General features: G+C 39.1%; 1 protein-coding gene across 1 annotated transcript in view; it reads right to left on the reverse strand.

Annotated features, from left to right (window-relative positions):
* The window catches only part of LOC115417791 (DENN domain-containing protein 1B-like), a 249,488-nt gene that overhangs the window by 98,269 nt on the left and 135,915 nt on the right, over window positions 1-15,304 (reverse strand). Inside the window, 3 exon segments of the mRNA XM_030131907.1 lie at window positions 2,456-2,557; window positions 4,185-4,230; window positions 8,635-8,735. Of these exon segments, the coding sequence (XP_029987767.1) occupies window positions 2,456-2,557; window positions 4,185-4,230; window positions 8,635-8,735 (249 nt within the window).

Consider the following 15,304-nt stretch of genomic DNA (forward strand, 5'->3'; position numbering starts at 1 on the left):
GGTTGTTGCATCCTTTTCCTTTACCAATTAGTCTTTATTCAGATCTTTCTGGTTTTGTTTTTTTTCCCCCCACAAAACGGAACCGCTACTGGTTTGGTAGCATTTCTAATAGTCAATAAATCTAAAATATTATGTGTGAAATTGCGGGAAAAGACCATTAAGGGGCGGGCACTAGTGGAGCCGGAGTAGGGGTCCTGTCTGAAAGAGGGCAGCTAATTCAGGACAACTGTGAACTCTGAACCTGCTAAAAGCACGGCCAGTGGTCAGCCGGGCCACGTAATAGAGTCCACATGTGCTCACAGCCTGTGTCGCCATAATTAAAGGCATCTCTAAAGGTTTGCTTAAATCAACATCAGAGCGCTTTGTTTTTCCTCTCGGTTAGACTTGAAATACCCCCAGAAATCGCCCGTAGCCTTTACCTTTTCATCCATTTCATGCTTTATATATTCATACGGAGTCATACTATTCATTTTCAGTGAGAATAATCGTCTCGTCCTAGGTCTCAGGGCTTCGGTTTCACACTGAATAAAGCCTGAGCGCTAAGTGGCCGGTCTTACAGTGAGAATTAGAGACATGAAGACAGGTTTTAATGGCTCAGAAACAACATGCGGCAGCTCAGCCCAGGCAAAGAGAATCTCTCAGCATTAATCAAGATTTCAGGCCTCCGATTGTCAAACTGCACAATGCCTCAAACATCTCCTTGTGTGTAAACACAAACATCAAATGCCATGTGGCATGTCCTCATCACTAACAAGCAAACTAACAAGAGACCTGGAATTCCACTCAATTAGTACCTGCTCGCTTCCTTATTAATCTACGAGCCCCGGTGAAAAAGATAAGAGGAGACAGAAGAAAAATGAATAGGGATAAAAACAACAACAACAATTTGTTACAATAAATATATTAATGCCAGTGAAGCTTCCGTTTCAGGTGGTGTAATTTGACATGATATGCGGGCTATGTTCTGTCATTAGTCAGGAAAAGTGGTGAGTAGGGGATCAAAGCAAAAAGGCTCCGAGTCTGCCACTTAATTTATCACACGGCAAAGACAAAGGCTTTTCTCTCTACTTCTGTCGCTTTTCAAAAGCCCTGAGTCGTTTTTATGACAAACTCAGTTTGCAATTTAATTTAGGGCTTGAGTCCTTGGGTGCAGAAAAGCAAGCAGGCAGGAAGTGAGAGGAAGGTGCCGGAGCCCGACAGGCACGAAGGAAAAGACGCACGAGAAGCAAACAGCGGGTGCAAGACACGTCCAGGCTGGCGGTAAGTGCTGCGAGAGGGAGACAAGAAGGCAGACAGGTGTCATGAAACTCCAGCAGCCAGGCAGTAAGGCAGGGGAGAGGGAAAAGCAGGAAAACAGGAAAAAGAGAGGCAGGAAGTCGGCAGAAATGGCACTACTGCAGATAGTAAGAAGGCATTCATGCACACTAGTTGTTGGAGCAGGAGGAGCAGAGTTAAATCAAGAGAAGCAGAGAAGTGTGGGAGTGGGAGCAGGTCTGGAGTCTGTTGGCCAGTGGATTGAATTATGTACTGCTGCCGGGGTGGGAGTTTGGTAGGCACTGAAATGGGAGTATATAGTCTTTGCGTGGTGGGGAACAATCAGTCCACATCCTCAGTGGGGCTCCAGTGCCTCACACAGGAGCTTTAATACCCCCCCCGCACCCCCCAAAAAACAGCTAAACAAACAGATTCCAGCTTAGACAAAGACGAGGAAGACAAGCGCGTGTGTTGTTCTGTGTTTGTGTTTGTGTGTGTGTGTGTGTGTGTGTGTGTGTGAGGGTGTGTGAACACGTGTGTGTGTGTGTGTGTGTGTGTGTGTGTGTGTGTGTGTGTGTGTGCGTAAATGTGTGAGTGACCCTGACGTCGTGGTGATGCTTCCTGTAGCACTGACCGGCGTCAGTGCTCCATTAATTAAAGAGACGATGCGCTGGCAGGTGGCTTCCCTGCCCACACTGGTAATTGGCCCCCTTCTCCCCCTAGAAAATCACCCATCTCTGCCTTTTCTTTTCTTTTCCCTGTCTTGTTCCCTCCTCCTATCTCTCGCTCTCAGAAATGTGCCAGTGGGCAGGCAGAAATGCAAGACTTTGTGAAATAATGATTAGAATGGATGGAGATGAAGGGAAGGGAGTTGCACATTTTCCCACAAGCCTCTGATGGTCAGGGAATGCTGTTCGCCTTCAAGCGTCATACGACGCGACGGGAGTTTACTTTAGACAGCCACAATCTGAGGAGCCAGTACTGCAGTCATTAATGATGTGGGGAGGGGACAGAGCTATACTTTGACAATTTTCTCTGTGTGTATGTGTGTGTATTGTATGCCTGCAGGTCTGAGTGTATATGAGGAACAGAGAATGAAACAAGACAAAGTGTGTTTATGCAAATAAGACTCAACAACAGACAGTCAAACAAAGTGTGTGTCAGGTTCGGAGCTCAGGGTAAGTGTGTGTTTTTATCTCACCACGTCACTGGGGAGGTTGTGCAGGTCATCAAACGGACTCTCCAGGGTGTTGGTGTCCACGTTCAGAATCACCACATCCTCCAGTGACCGGCTGCGTACTCTCTGAAACACAAAACCTCCTGGATTATCAGATGACGACGCTGCAGCAGCAATTAAGACAAACACTCACATCACCTTTTAATAACAGAGAAAAAACACCTGAAATTCTCATTATGTATCAACTACATCACGCACACAGCCCTGTAATACTGACAACAAAAAATATTTACATTTTTAGATGATAAAGTTAGGTGGTAATTATTAATTAAAATGTAAATCTGCGTAATTTTAAGGATGCATATAAATTTTTTAGAAATAATTTTATATTTTGCAGGAAAACTTTACACCTTACCTTACACGTATTTTAAATGTTAGAAAGCCAAATATAATAATTTGTATAATTACAAATCCATGCAGTCAAGTTAATGTTAATCACATTCTAACTTCGGTCCAGTCGTGTTTCTAAGGATCTGAAGTCACTGTTGTCCTGAAGCTTCAGAAGCAGAAAACACAGCGGTCACATTTAAAACCACACTGTCATCACACTCCTTTACTATTAACGATGAAAAATTGCATGTTGGAAAAAAAATATTAGAACATCTTTACTGTAACACACGCACTCTGAAAATGAAGAATGGGACAGAGAGGGAACATTTGGATTGCGCAAACATTTTCCACAGCACCGAAACCTCATGCATCAACAACAACACAGTGATGCTGTGCTGTGCTGTGTGCATCCTGATGGCGACAAATTTAACAATTATTTCAGTGTGGTGCAGGATGCAGGCAGGTGTGGGGGGGTGGGGAGGTGGGGGGGCATAGTGTGTGAATTTCTAGTTTGTCACTTTTGTGACAGCCTGTGCAGTGGAGGCTCACATGCTGATCTGGACTAATTATGTAGTGGCGGAAAGGGGGTCTGTCACGGATGCAGAGTGTGATAAATACTGCCACTGCCGCAACTGTCAGACAAATATCACACACACACGCATGGACACACGTGTACGCACACACACATGCATTACAACATATGCATTTGCCCAATTACACGCGCACTCATACACACACAGACAAACACTTACATACTAACACTTGCACACAAGTGCAAATGTGCGTGTGTGTGTGTTACATGCGTTCACACACAACAGCGGCGCTGGTGACGGCTTGCCCCCCAACCAACACAAGGGTTTTCAACAATGAAGTAGAAAAGCTCTTTGTTTGCAGATGCTTTTTCTGCCGTTCTCTCCCTGTCTTTTGTACTTGTGGTTGAGAATGCACACGAGCAAGAGAGAGGGAGATAAAGAGGAAAAAACATTCTGTCAAATTTTTTTGATTCAATGTGTTGAAGGTGTCAGAAATAGCCTCTTTCAATTTTTTTAATATTTTACACTAAAATTAGGGGGATATTACACTAACATGGGTGCATCATTAGGTGGCAATATATGCTGAAAGCAGAGGCTGGGAGTGAAAATATACATTGCACAGCATCTGTTAAAAATTACTGAACTTAAAATAATTAGATGTAACGCAAATTAAACAGCGTCAACAAATAAGTTTTGCTCGAACATACCCTACACACATTAACTTCAGTCACACATTATGTATAATTATACACAAAAGCATATGTTACAGTAAACAATCATATATACACATATTTATATGCATCAAAATGTTCACAGATTAATTAACATACCTCAAGTAGACTGAGGTGAACTCCCACAAAGTACGGCATGGGGGCACTGAGGACGGAGATGAGAAAACAATCAATATCAGATTCTAACAGGATAAACAAATAAAGCACAATTCACTGTGTACTTTGAAAATGTAAAGCGCTATAGATGTGAACAGAATTACATTTGCTCAGTCATTGATATTAATAGTTTATGAAAAGAAAATGAGTATTTGGCAGTCCGTTTTTAAGTTATTATATCAACCCTTAGGTGCATAAGTGGGTTAAAATGACCCAGTGAGACAGTTTTCTTGAAACAATAACTTTTTATTACAAGGATATTACATGTTCCAGGTATTTCTCAAAACATGTTATTGACATCATGCTATTTAAACTTTTAACTTACCTTTCATAGATTTTATGAAATTGTAGTTTTTGTATTACTACTGCAGGCTTCCATAGGTGGGTCAAAATGATCCACATTCATTTACAACAAAACCAAAGGACTCACTCACTAAGTGGATGTTGTCATTGTTCTACTGCTGTTATATGTTATATTTTCTACCATATATACTTTGCTTTTAATATTTTCTAAATATTTTTAAAAGCATTTTTAAATTGTTAAAAATGTTTTTAAAAAATAAAAAAAACCTTTCAAACATGAAATCCTTCTTTTTTTGAACAAAATATTCTACAAATGATTATTTTTAACATGACAAAACAACAAAAGTGGCATAAAAACACATTTATTTTAACCCGAGTGATTTTAGACCCATTTATGGAAGAGTGGAGGGTCTAGATACTCGTGCATCAAACAGTTAAGGACTTAAACAAATCAATCGCAAATGAAAAAACATCATAGGGTTAATGCAGTTTCAGTTAACACCAAACAAGAAGCTTAAAAGTAGTCGTGTGAAATCTGTATATTTGGTTTTATATGTCATAACAAGCATCACAAAGCAGAACCAATTATCATTCATGTGTTTTTCTTTAAGCAAATTATATGACATGTAAGACAGGCCTGCTGACGAGACCAAGTTATGTCCCTGAGAACGCTCTTAAAATAGGAAACTCCTTCATGTTCACCAGTGTGCACCCGAAGCACGAAAACCTAACATATGTGGTCCAAGAAAAATGTTAAAATACCGAGTAAAAATGACAAGCGACTACACATAATCATAAAAGTAATATGTGTAGTTTTTTTTTGCACAATTCAACTACCAGTACGATGAATTCTATCTTCATTTTTAAGTTCGTGGAAAGGCTGAATCAGTGCGTTTCTCTTTTAATGGTTGCCAGACGGGAGAAAAAAAAAAAAAAAAACACATAACGCTCAAATAATAGAAACCATTTTTATGTTGAGGTTTACAGAGGCAGCAATAATCAGATAGCTTTGGGTCAGCGTCTTCCTGACCAGAGTGATTCAGAAGCCACAAGCTTATAATCAACTTAGTGTGAGAGAAAAACAAACAGCAGGCCTCTGGAAACGACGTCTTCATCGTTTCATGAATACACAGAATGAACTTCTATTAACATGTACGCAGACCGGCACGTATACACAAGCATACTCAGACAATACAAACACACATATGGCATCTAATAGAACAGAGTTATCTAATCAGAACATGGAGAACACCCCTATGATTGAATAAGATAACGATGAGTCTTCACAGAGTGTCGAAAATCACATTTGACTGTCAGTGATGAATAGGTTCTTTACCCTGTAAAACCTGACCCTTTAAAAACTAGCCACAAAATTCACATTTTTTGGAAGAGAAATGATTATTTGACCTTTTAACATAATTCCAAAATAAATAAAAAAAAAGTGTTTATGACATTTTTTTGTATCACATTTGATACATTGGGCATTTTGGCAACTTTTTGCTCACAATGTTGTTAACTTTAGATACAAAGATCAATTTTACCGGTAACATTTTGAAAATATAAAACATTTCAGTTAGCTTTTTTTATTTTTATTTTTTTTAACATAAAACTTTTTCCAGCCTTTTTATTTCCCTTGAATGGCACCATAATTTCAACCGAATCAGTGTATTAGGCAGTGAGCCGTGCACCCGTGATTTAAAAATCTAAATCTTACCAAGTGTATTTTTCTTATTTCTAGTCAAAATATCTCATCACACTTAAAATAAGACATAATCGCCCAACGAGTAATTTTTCACTGAGATATAAGAACTTATTTTTAGACAATAGATCTGGAAAATCTTATTTCAAGAAATCTTACCAAGATAATTTTCACTTGTTCCATTGGCAGATTTGTTAGCTTCATTCAAGATTTGTTAGCTTAACTCAAGATTTTTTTTGCTTAATTCAAGCAAAAAAAAAAAATCTGCCCATGGAACAAATGAAAATTATCTCAGTATGATTTCTTGAAATAAAATTTTCCAGATCTATTGTCTAAAAATCAGTTCTTATATCTTGCTGAGAAGTTACTCTTTAGGTGATTATGCCTTATTTTAAGCGCGATGAGACATTTGGACTAGAAATGAGAAAAATACACTTGGTAAGACTGATTTTTTTCTAGTGTTTACCTTGTCATGGGCATTACCATGTTGAAACGTAAGCAGTTGGACCCCGCCGACGATTGGAAATTTGTGTTCGGCTAGGAATACCACACAGTATTCCCACTCCCGGTCCAACACTTTTCAGGAACAGGGGGTGGGGGGGCAGGAGGCTAATGATGCTGTTGCGCTATCAGCATCACTTTTACGCCTGCCCAAATATTACGCACCCATTTTTTATTTATTTATTTATTGACATTCAGTATCAGACATTCGCATTTGGTACATCATATTGTATGTTCATATAACATACATCTGTTGTCTGCTCTAAATGCCAGAATAACATTTTTGTTTTATGTCAAATAACCAAATAAAAGAGGAAAAAAAACAGAAAAAAACTATTTACAAGTATGGAGTGATCTTTTCCAAACAACACAATCACTGATTTGTGAAAACAAAATCAGGCCTATAGGGTGGGACATATTTGACCCAGTTTCCCCAGTATAAAGTGAATTCTCCAATTTGTGATGAACAAATGCTGTTATCTTTTCCATTTTAAAAGCATCCATTGTGATTTCCATCCATCCGTTTAAAGTTGGGCTCTCCTGTAATAGCCATTTCCTGGTGATAGTCTTTTTATAGACCACTGGCAAAATATTCATTAAATGTTTATCTCTTTTCGGCTACTCCTGAGGTACGTGTCCGAAAAATATAGTCTTACTCTCGAAGGGTATTTCGCATTTAAAACACATCCTGTTTTTTTTTTTTTGTTGTTGTTGTTTTTTTACACAGCCTGTTCTTTCATTTCTGCCGAATACACTGAACCGAATACCAATATAAATGTTCTTCTTAACGTAACTTTTTGAAAATTACCAAACACTTTCCGACAAAATTTGTGTTGGACGAAAAGGGCAAAAAAAAAACCAAACGAAAGCCTTTCCAGTGGCTGTAGTGGGATGATAATCCACCAGGGGAAAGTAAACACGTATTGGATCATATACAGTAGGTTTTTAATTAATTGTGTGGAATGCTGAATGTTGTCCAGAGTATATGATGATGTTTTATGTGTCTTTTATACTTCTAGAAACACTTTTTTATGCTGCTTTTTTTTTTTTTTTTTTTTAGATATTTATGCCGGCAGGGTTTTTCTTTTATATTTTAGTGTTTATACTCTTTTATATACATTATTTATACTTTTTTATGGCACCTAGAACGACTGCACTTTTAAAATTTCGTTGTACCTGTACAATGAGAATAAAGACATTCTATTCTATTCTATTCTATTGAAGGAAAGTATAGATCTTGTTGATAAGATAAAGGTGTCAGAACCTAGCGTAGTAAATATGATACAAATTGTTTCATAGGGTTACAGTTGATGTGTCCCTCATGGTAAAGCACTGAGTCAAGAAAAAGCAGCTGACTTCACCGTACTGGATTTTCCTTTCCACATATGAAAAGATGTATTTGACCCAAAAGTGGGCCTATGTAGATTTGTACATGATCTGTTCCTCCTGTTCTCCATTCAGCTTAAATCAGGCCCATTCAGATTTGTTGGATTTGCGGTGGATGGGTGGTAATAAACCCCTAAGAGGGTTGAGATGATGAGAGTGTGGTGCTAGCACAGGCATGAAATATGGAGCAAGGTGATCCGGGCTGTTCATTATGTTGAAGGGCCACACAGGAAAAAGGCTTCTGCACGAATGAGACGAATGGTGAGAGCAACTCCGAGAACGGCCGGGACAATGTGTGAACACGTCTGTCTGCACTTTAACACCGAGGTTTTAGCGGCGGAAAGCTCGGTGCGTGACCACGACACATGGAGTGGAGCGTGCTCGGTGAGTGTCAGGTGTGTGTGGTCGGGAAAAACAGAAAAAGGACAGAGAGCGGGCGTAAACATGTATCCTGATCAAACCCATGTCCGTGTGTGTGTGTGTTTCAGAGGTGGTCGGCCTTACCAGCAGTAGTCCAGAAGATGCGGGGGCAGAACAGGGATGAAGATGTGCTGCCAGTACATAGGAAAGAGGAGGGCAGCCGCACCGTGGACACATGCAGTTAACTACAGGGAAAAAGGAGAGAAAACAGGCACTATCAAGTTTCCACTGCAACACAAAAACTTCAGCATACAAGATAACCTTTTACACTGTACAGGCGCAGAAAAAACTGGGTATAGTAAACATTTCTTTATATAATATATAAAGGTAAAATCAAAAGTACTCAAAAAACTGACTTCATTTTAGATCCACTTTGGTGGTGCAAAGAAGAAAGATTACAAAATTTGTGTCAGTGTTCGCAGAAAAAATTATTAGCCCATCAAAAGTCAACAAAAACACTGAACATATTAACCAGCGGTGTCAGATCATTTCAGTTCAGGTTCCACATACAGACCAACAGGATCTAAAGTGGGTCAGACCAGTAAAGTACTGACATAATAACCTATAAAAAAATGACAAGGCCAAATTTTTCACCTTGTTTTAATGTAAAAAAGTAAATTACGTGACAAAAAAATACCAAAAAATATGAATAATATGAATGTAAAGCGAAATAATTACGCTGAAGATGTTAACAGTCAAAGGTGTTGAAGTGGTTTTAGTTCAAGTTCCACATACACAGTCGCAGAAACAATTATTAGACCATCAAAAGTCATCAAAAACAACGGTTATGCAATGCAGTACTAAGTCCTGTGTGTATCACGTGACTAAAACAGACAGAAAAGAAAACACGGAATGTCTAAAAGCACTGTTTTTGTCAATATAATGTCAAAGCTATTGATGTACGAACTGAAGTGATTTTGGTTTTTATCAAGAAAACGTGGAAAACAGATAGATATCAGCTCTGAAATTAAACTACTATGAGCTATTTTTGTTGTTATCGTTATATTTGTCCAAACAAATGGACCTTTAGTTGTAAAATGAACGAGAAATTGAAGTAAACAAGGGGTGGTCTAATAATTTTTTCCGCAACTGTATGTTATCTGTTATTTCTTCACATTAAACTGGCCCCAGGTATGATACATGGCCCTTTTTCCTTCTTTTGAGTACATTCATAAAACTTCACACAACCGCTCACGTATTTCCAATCAGGCGTTGTTCTGTTTGTATCAAATATTTTCAGTTGCTGCTGTTCCGATGCTTTCTGCTGAAGAGTCAATGAAATGTTTGATTTCATCGTCTTAGTCTTTAATCTTCCTCACAAACAAAAGCCCTCAGAAAAAATGGGGGAAAAAAAAAAAAAATCATTGTACACTGACTGACACGTCTAGCGGTGCTGTGATGAATACGCAACCTGCGAGCTATTGTTGGAGAAACAGAAGGAAGAGACTGAAAGCTGGAGACCAACCAGTTGACAGCAGCCTGTCTTTAACTTCATGACAGAAAGGCAGCACGGAGAAGGATTGATTTGGAGGTGAGATGAGTAAAAAAGACTGGAAAGACAAGAAAGTGCTTTGCAGAAAGACAACAGGACCCCTCTGATCTGACTCGGTTGTGTTGGGTCGTTGAGTACTGCAACGACTGGGTGGGAAAAAATATAATTCATAGTATAAATTGTTAGTATGGGATAAAAAAAAAAAAAAAAAGAAAAGAGAACCATGTCACTGCCCTGTGGTACAACCTGGTACAAAAACAAGAAAAGGAGCTCAAAACTGTGCTGACAGCTTCCATAAAAATCAAAATTATCCCCACTACTATGACTAAGAAATTAAAAGAGAAAAAATATGGAATAATTAACCTCTTTTTTAACAAATAATGAGAAGCAATCACTTGAAGATGACATTCCTTTTGAAAGGAGCGCACTACATTGTCAAACCAACATTACACATAAAATTAAAGAGATTGTCTCCCATTGTCTTAAAGCCAGCATCCCCCTCTTGACATCTCATCTCATGAAAACCAGCTATAGTAATGACCTGCTATACACACACACACACACACACACACACACGGCAGGAGAAAGAGGCGTTAGCTCATCCCCCAGATTAAAATAACATGATTAAATATGGAAAGAGAACAGAGGTCTGAGGGGCTCCTGCGGGACTTCATTAGGGCAAATTGCCAAAGAATGAAACATGAGTTAGCCAAGAGAGACTGCGGGCTAGGCCAATACCCCCGGGACCCTGGAGCAGCAGCCGCTGTTATACTGCTGCAGCTTCACAGTCAATGTGTGAAGCGGACACACACTATCACACACGCGCACACACAACTACCAGGAGACCTCCTGCTCACTGACACACACAGTGTCACAATTGACCGGCCAAAAGCGGGCAGGCTTGGCAGCTGAAAACCACCGCTGCCAGAGAAAGACAGAAACAGGGCCCCACCCTCGCCGTCCACGCAAACATCAAGCCTGGACATCTGAGGAGCTCACAACAAAGTGTGTGTGTGCGTGTGTGTGTGTGTGTGTGTGTGTGTGTGTGTGTGTGTGTGTGTGTGTGTGTGTGTGTGTGTGTGAGTGTGTGTGTGTGTGTTTGTTTTAACTGCTTTCATTTTTCATATCAGCTGGAAAAAAGGCAATGATCTTTTTTTATTGTCTCATTGAAATCTCTCATAAACTCAGTCCCACAATAGTTAGGACTTAATCAACATTTAATTGGTGTCTTGCTCTGTGTATCTGCATATGCATATTTCCACTGCTTCCTGTCTTCAAATAAAACACAACAATGCCACGCTCCTGTCAGGATTAATTCCCTGGCAAACAGTTTGGTTTTTTTTGTAATTCTGAAAATAAATCAATGCTATGAATATTAATGTGTGAAAGTGAAGCACTTTGGTAGAAGAGCTACTATCAGAACCATCACACCCTTCTGCCTTTCCAAAGCCATGACGGTAAGGGGCCATTAAAGTGTGATGAAGAGAGGTCAGCGATCTGTCTGTGCATATACACACACACTGATGAGACACCAGGACAAACGCACACTTGTCACATATGCGCACACATACACACACACACACACACACACACAAAGTGGAGATCCAACAGGCGAGTGTATTCCTCCTCTGGGAGTGCGAGACAAGCCCCAGCCATTCGCTGGTACCAGGAGGTAATGGCACAGAACACCTCACTAACCAACTCCAATTATCTCCACCAGGCCTCAAGGTGAGCCCCCCAACTGGCATGATTTACTCTCAGGTTGAAAGGGAAAACAGGAGTCTCTCTCTGCTTCTCTTCTTCTCAGGCTGGGTGGCTGGCTTGGGGGAGTTGGCTCAGTGAGGAGGGGGTTTACTGAAACTAAGATAATGATTTATAAAGCGAATCTAGATGTCTGTTTTCTTTATTTGCTATCTACAAAGCGATTGAGGTGGCAGTGTGCCTCAGATAAGGCAACTTGGAGGTAACTCCAGAGAAATAGTTCACATATTTGATTCTTTAATTCAACTTAATACAAATCCCCCTGTCCGTGTCCATGTTCATGTTTTGTAACAAATGAGGCAAAAAGTAAAAGGGAGATAAATTGGAAGAAAACGAGAAATCGCACCCCTCTTTTTCTTCATTTAGAGGAGGGGGCATCACATGAGAGTGGGTCATGGGAGGCTAAGGCTGATAAAATATTTGCCAGGCTGATAAATAATAGATGAGTGGAGCCAAATGGCTTACACGCTCCACAAAAGACCTGGGTGCTTAATATTCCATTCAATGGAGAATCACAGATACAGTCCCCAAGAACAAATACAGGATTAGGTGCTGGGTCCAGTCCTCAGGGACCAGGGCTCTGCCCGGTAATGAGGGGCTGCCTGCCTCTCCCAGTGTGTGAGTGTGTGTGTGTGTGTGTGTGTGTGCGCTGCCCCTTCCTCTGAGAGAAGCTAACCGATTATACAGCGACAGCCTGCTTCAAAAAGCAGTCAAGGTCTTTGGTTCTGCCCTGAGAGCTTTTTCAGTGCGCTGTAGCCGAGACAGAAAGTGTCCACACCAACACTGGTTTCCAGATCTATTCAGTAGGACCACAGGAAGAAGAGACAGAAACAGAGACAGAGAGATGTAAAGAAAAGAGCAATGAGTAAGTTGAAAGGAGAATAGAGAAAGAGGATTGAAGTAAAGAGGCTTTGAAACATTAAAGGCTGCAGTAGTGTCCACACTCTACACTGCTGGTCTGTTTCATACATGTACCATGAAAAACTGTTGGAAATATATTAAAAAACAAACAGACCAACAATGAATGACACAATCATGTGCCATCAGGCTTTAACTTCGCTTTGATGACACCAACAAGTAGACTTTAAACTATACTTATACATATTTTACTTATTTTTGTGCCAGCCGGTAACAGTAACAGTGTCTAATAAAGTACACTCAGAAAGGAAGTGTTTTAGTGTAAATCTACTAAACTGAAGTGCTTTTATACACCTTTTTGCAAATTTAAAAAACCTGCTGTGACTCTCTGTGCAGATTGTTTTGGTAATGCAGCTAATGAGTCTCCGTTTCTAGTATAAACTGACCCAAAAGCTAAATTATAACAGAAGAAGATTTAAGTTTGCATGATATTCAAAAGTTTTTTTGTTTTTTTAGAAACTTTTTATGCTACAAACCCCCTACATAGAGGTATCTGGCCAAACATGACAAAAAAAAGTCTTTGACTGTGGTATTTGTGAGATTGTGATTTCCTGGAAAATGTTGACTCAATCTGCACTCTGGGCTGTGTACAGATTTAGTGTCCGATGAAACACTTTCTCCTATTTTCACGTCTCCGTCAGACGATGTAACAGCCTGATAGAAGTTTGTGGCTCCACAGGTGGAAGTGACAAATACGAGAAAACTGGGCTTTTTGTGTAAATACCACTCCACTAGCTGTGTTGTGGGGACTTTTATTTAAGAAAAAAAAAGGACATTTTACAGGATACTACCTTTACTTTTAAAGTCGTTAAATAGTATGTTGTCATTTTCCGCCTTGAAACACTATATTTTTTGAATTTCCTCTTAATAGTGATGTTTCCTTAAAGAGCTGGACCCACCGGAGACCACAGATCTTCGTAACACAGCAGCTCTGAAGATGTGTAAGCGCTGTGTTTCCACCCACACCACCACCGGTCGTCTTTACATTCCTCTTTACCTGAGCGACTGGACGCGCTAAAGCGAAACGCAGACAGAAAATGGAGAAACCACTGCTGCGTTAACATACAGTATGGAGGCTTTAAAACGCAGCTATTCTACCAGATTGCAAATTTTAGAGCGCTATTCCTTCTGCTTATGTTCTCAGATTAAAGAACCCGTTGCACATGTTAAATTAAGGCCGGAGCAGAGCGTGAGACAAATAGCTCCTGCTGCAGGCAACGTAATTCAATTTGACAGGAGGAATGGTATCAACAGAGTCGCTCTTGACCTCCTCACACCAGGCTCAAACACTCATTTTCCCTCAACTCGCCCTCCTTCCAACTTTGTCCCTACCCACTCAATCTCATTTCCTTCCCTGGCCTCATTTTCATCCCTATTCTTGATTTCTTATTCCGTTTTCCTCCTCTCCTCCTGCTCGCCTTCTATCTGTCGCCACTAGGGGTGTGCATTGGCAAGAATCTGGCGATACAAGTTATAATACTACAATCACGATATCACGATATATCACGATACTGTTAAAAAGGCAATTTTTTATTGGTTTTGGGTTTTTAAAAGATTTTTTTTTAGGATTTTTTTTTAAATTTTTAAGATTTTTTGATTATTTTTATTATCATTTATTCATTTTACATTCATTTATTCATATATATATTTTAAGACTTTCATATATTTTAAAAAAAAATTTCCTGGAAGAACTGAATTATACCCGAAAAATGCACAAATACTCAACATATTTTTATTTGATTACAACAGGATCTAATGTTATATCACAAAATCTTCCTCTGTTGAAACTTAAATACTGTTTTACAGACATTACAGTTTAAGATCCTGTTCAAATGTTCATATTCTGTTTGTTCAGAACTAACATCAGAACAGTATTTTAGTGCAGTCTCAACAAAGGAACTACCATCTGCCTCTCAGACAGTAAAAAGTGCTTTTAGGATGCTTCAAATAACCATTATTTAATAAAACAGTGTTAAATACTAATAAATAAGATATAAACAATAAAGAAAACCAAAAAACAAAAATGAACCACCGCCATATCTGCATTTGAATAAATACCTAAAAATATCGATACAGTACTTTTTAATATCGATACAGTATCGTGAAATGAAATATCGTGATATATTGCAGAACCGATATTTTCTAACATCCCTAATCACCACCTCCTCCCATGTTTCTCTGGTTGGTTTCATCACTGTGTTAGCCTTTCCCTACATATTTGAAGATTCTGATATATTTTTAAGATTTTTTCCTGGAAGAACTGAATTACACCCGAAAAATGCACAAATACTCAACATGTTTTTATTTGATCACAACAGGATCTAACGTTATATCACAAAATCTTCCTCTGTTGAAACTTAAGTTCTGTTTTACAGACATTACAGTTTAAGATCCTGTTCAAATGTTCATATTCTGTTTGTTCAGAACTAACATCAGAACAGTATTTTAGTGCAGTCTCAACAAAGGAACTACCATCTGCCTCTCAGACAGTAAAAAGTGCTTTTAGGATGCTTCAAATAACCATTATTTAATAAAATAGTGTTAAATACTAATAAATAAGACATAAACAATAAAGAAAAACAA

Source organism: Sphaeramia orbicularis, chromosome 4 (assembly GCF_902148855.1).
Source record: "Sphaeramia orbicularis chromosome 4, fSphaOr1.1, whole genome shotgun sequence".
Taxonomy (NCBI): Eukaryota; Metazoa; Chordata; class Actinopteri; order Kurtiformes; family Apogonidae; genus Sphaeramia; species Sphaeramia orbicularis.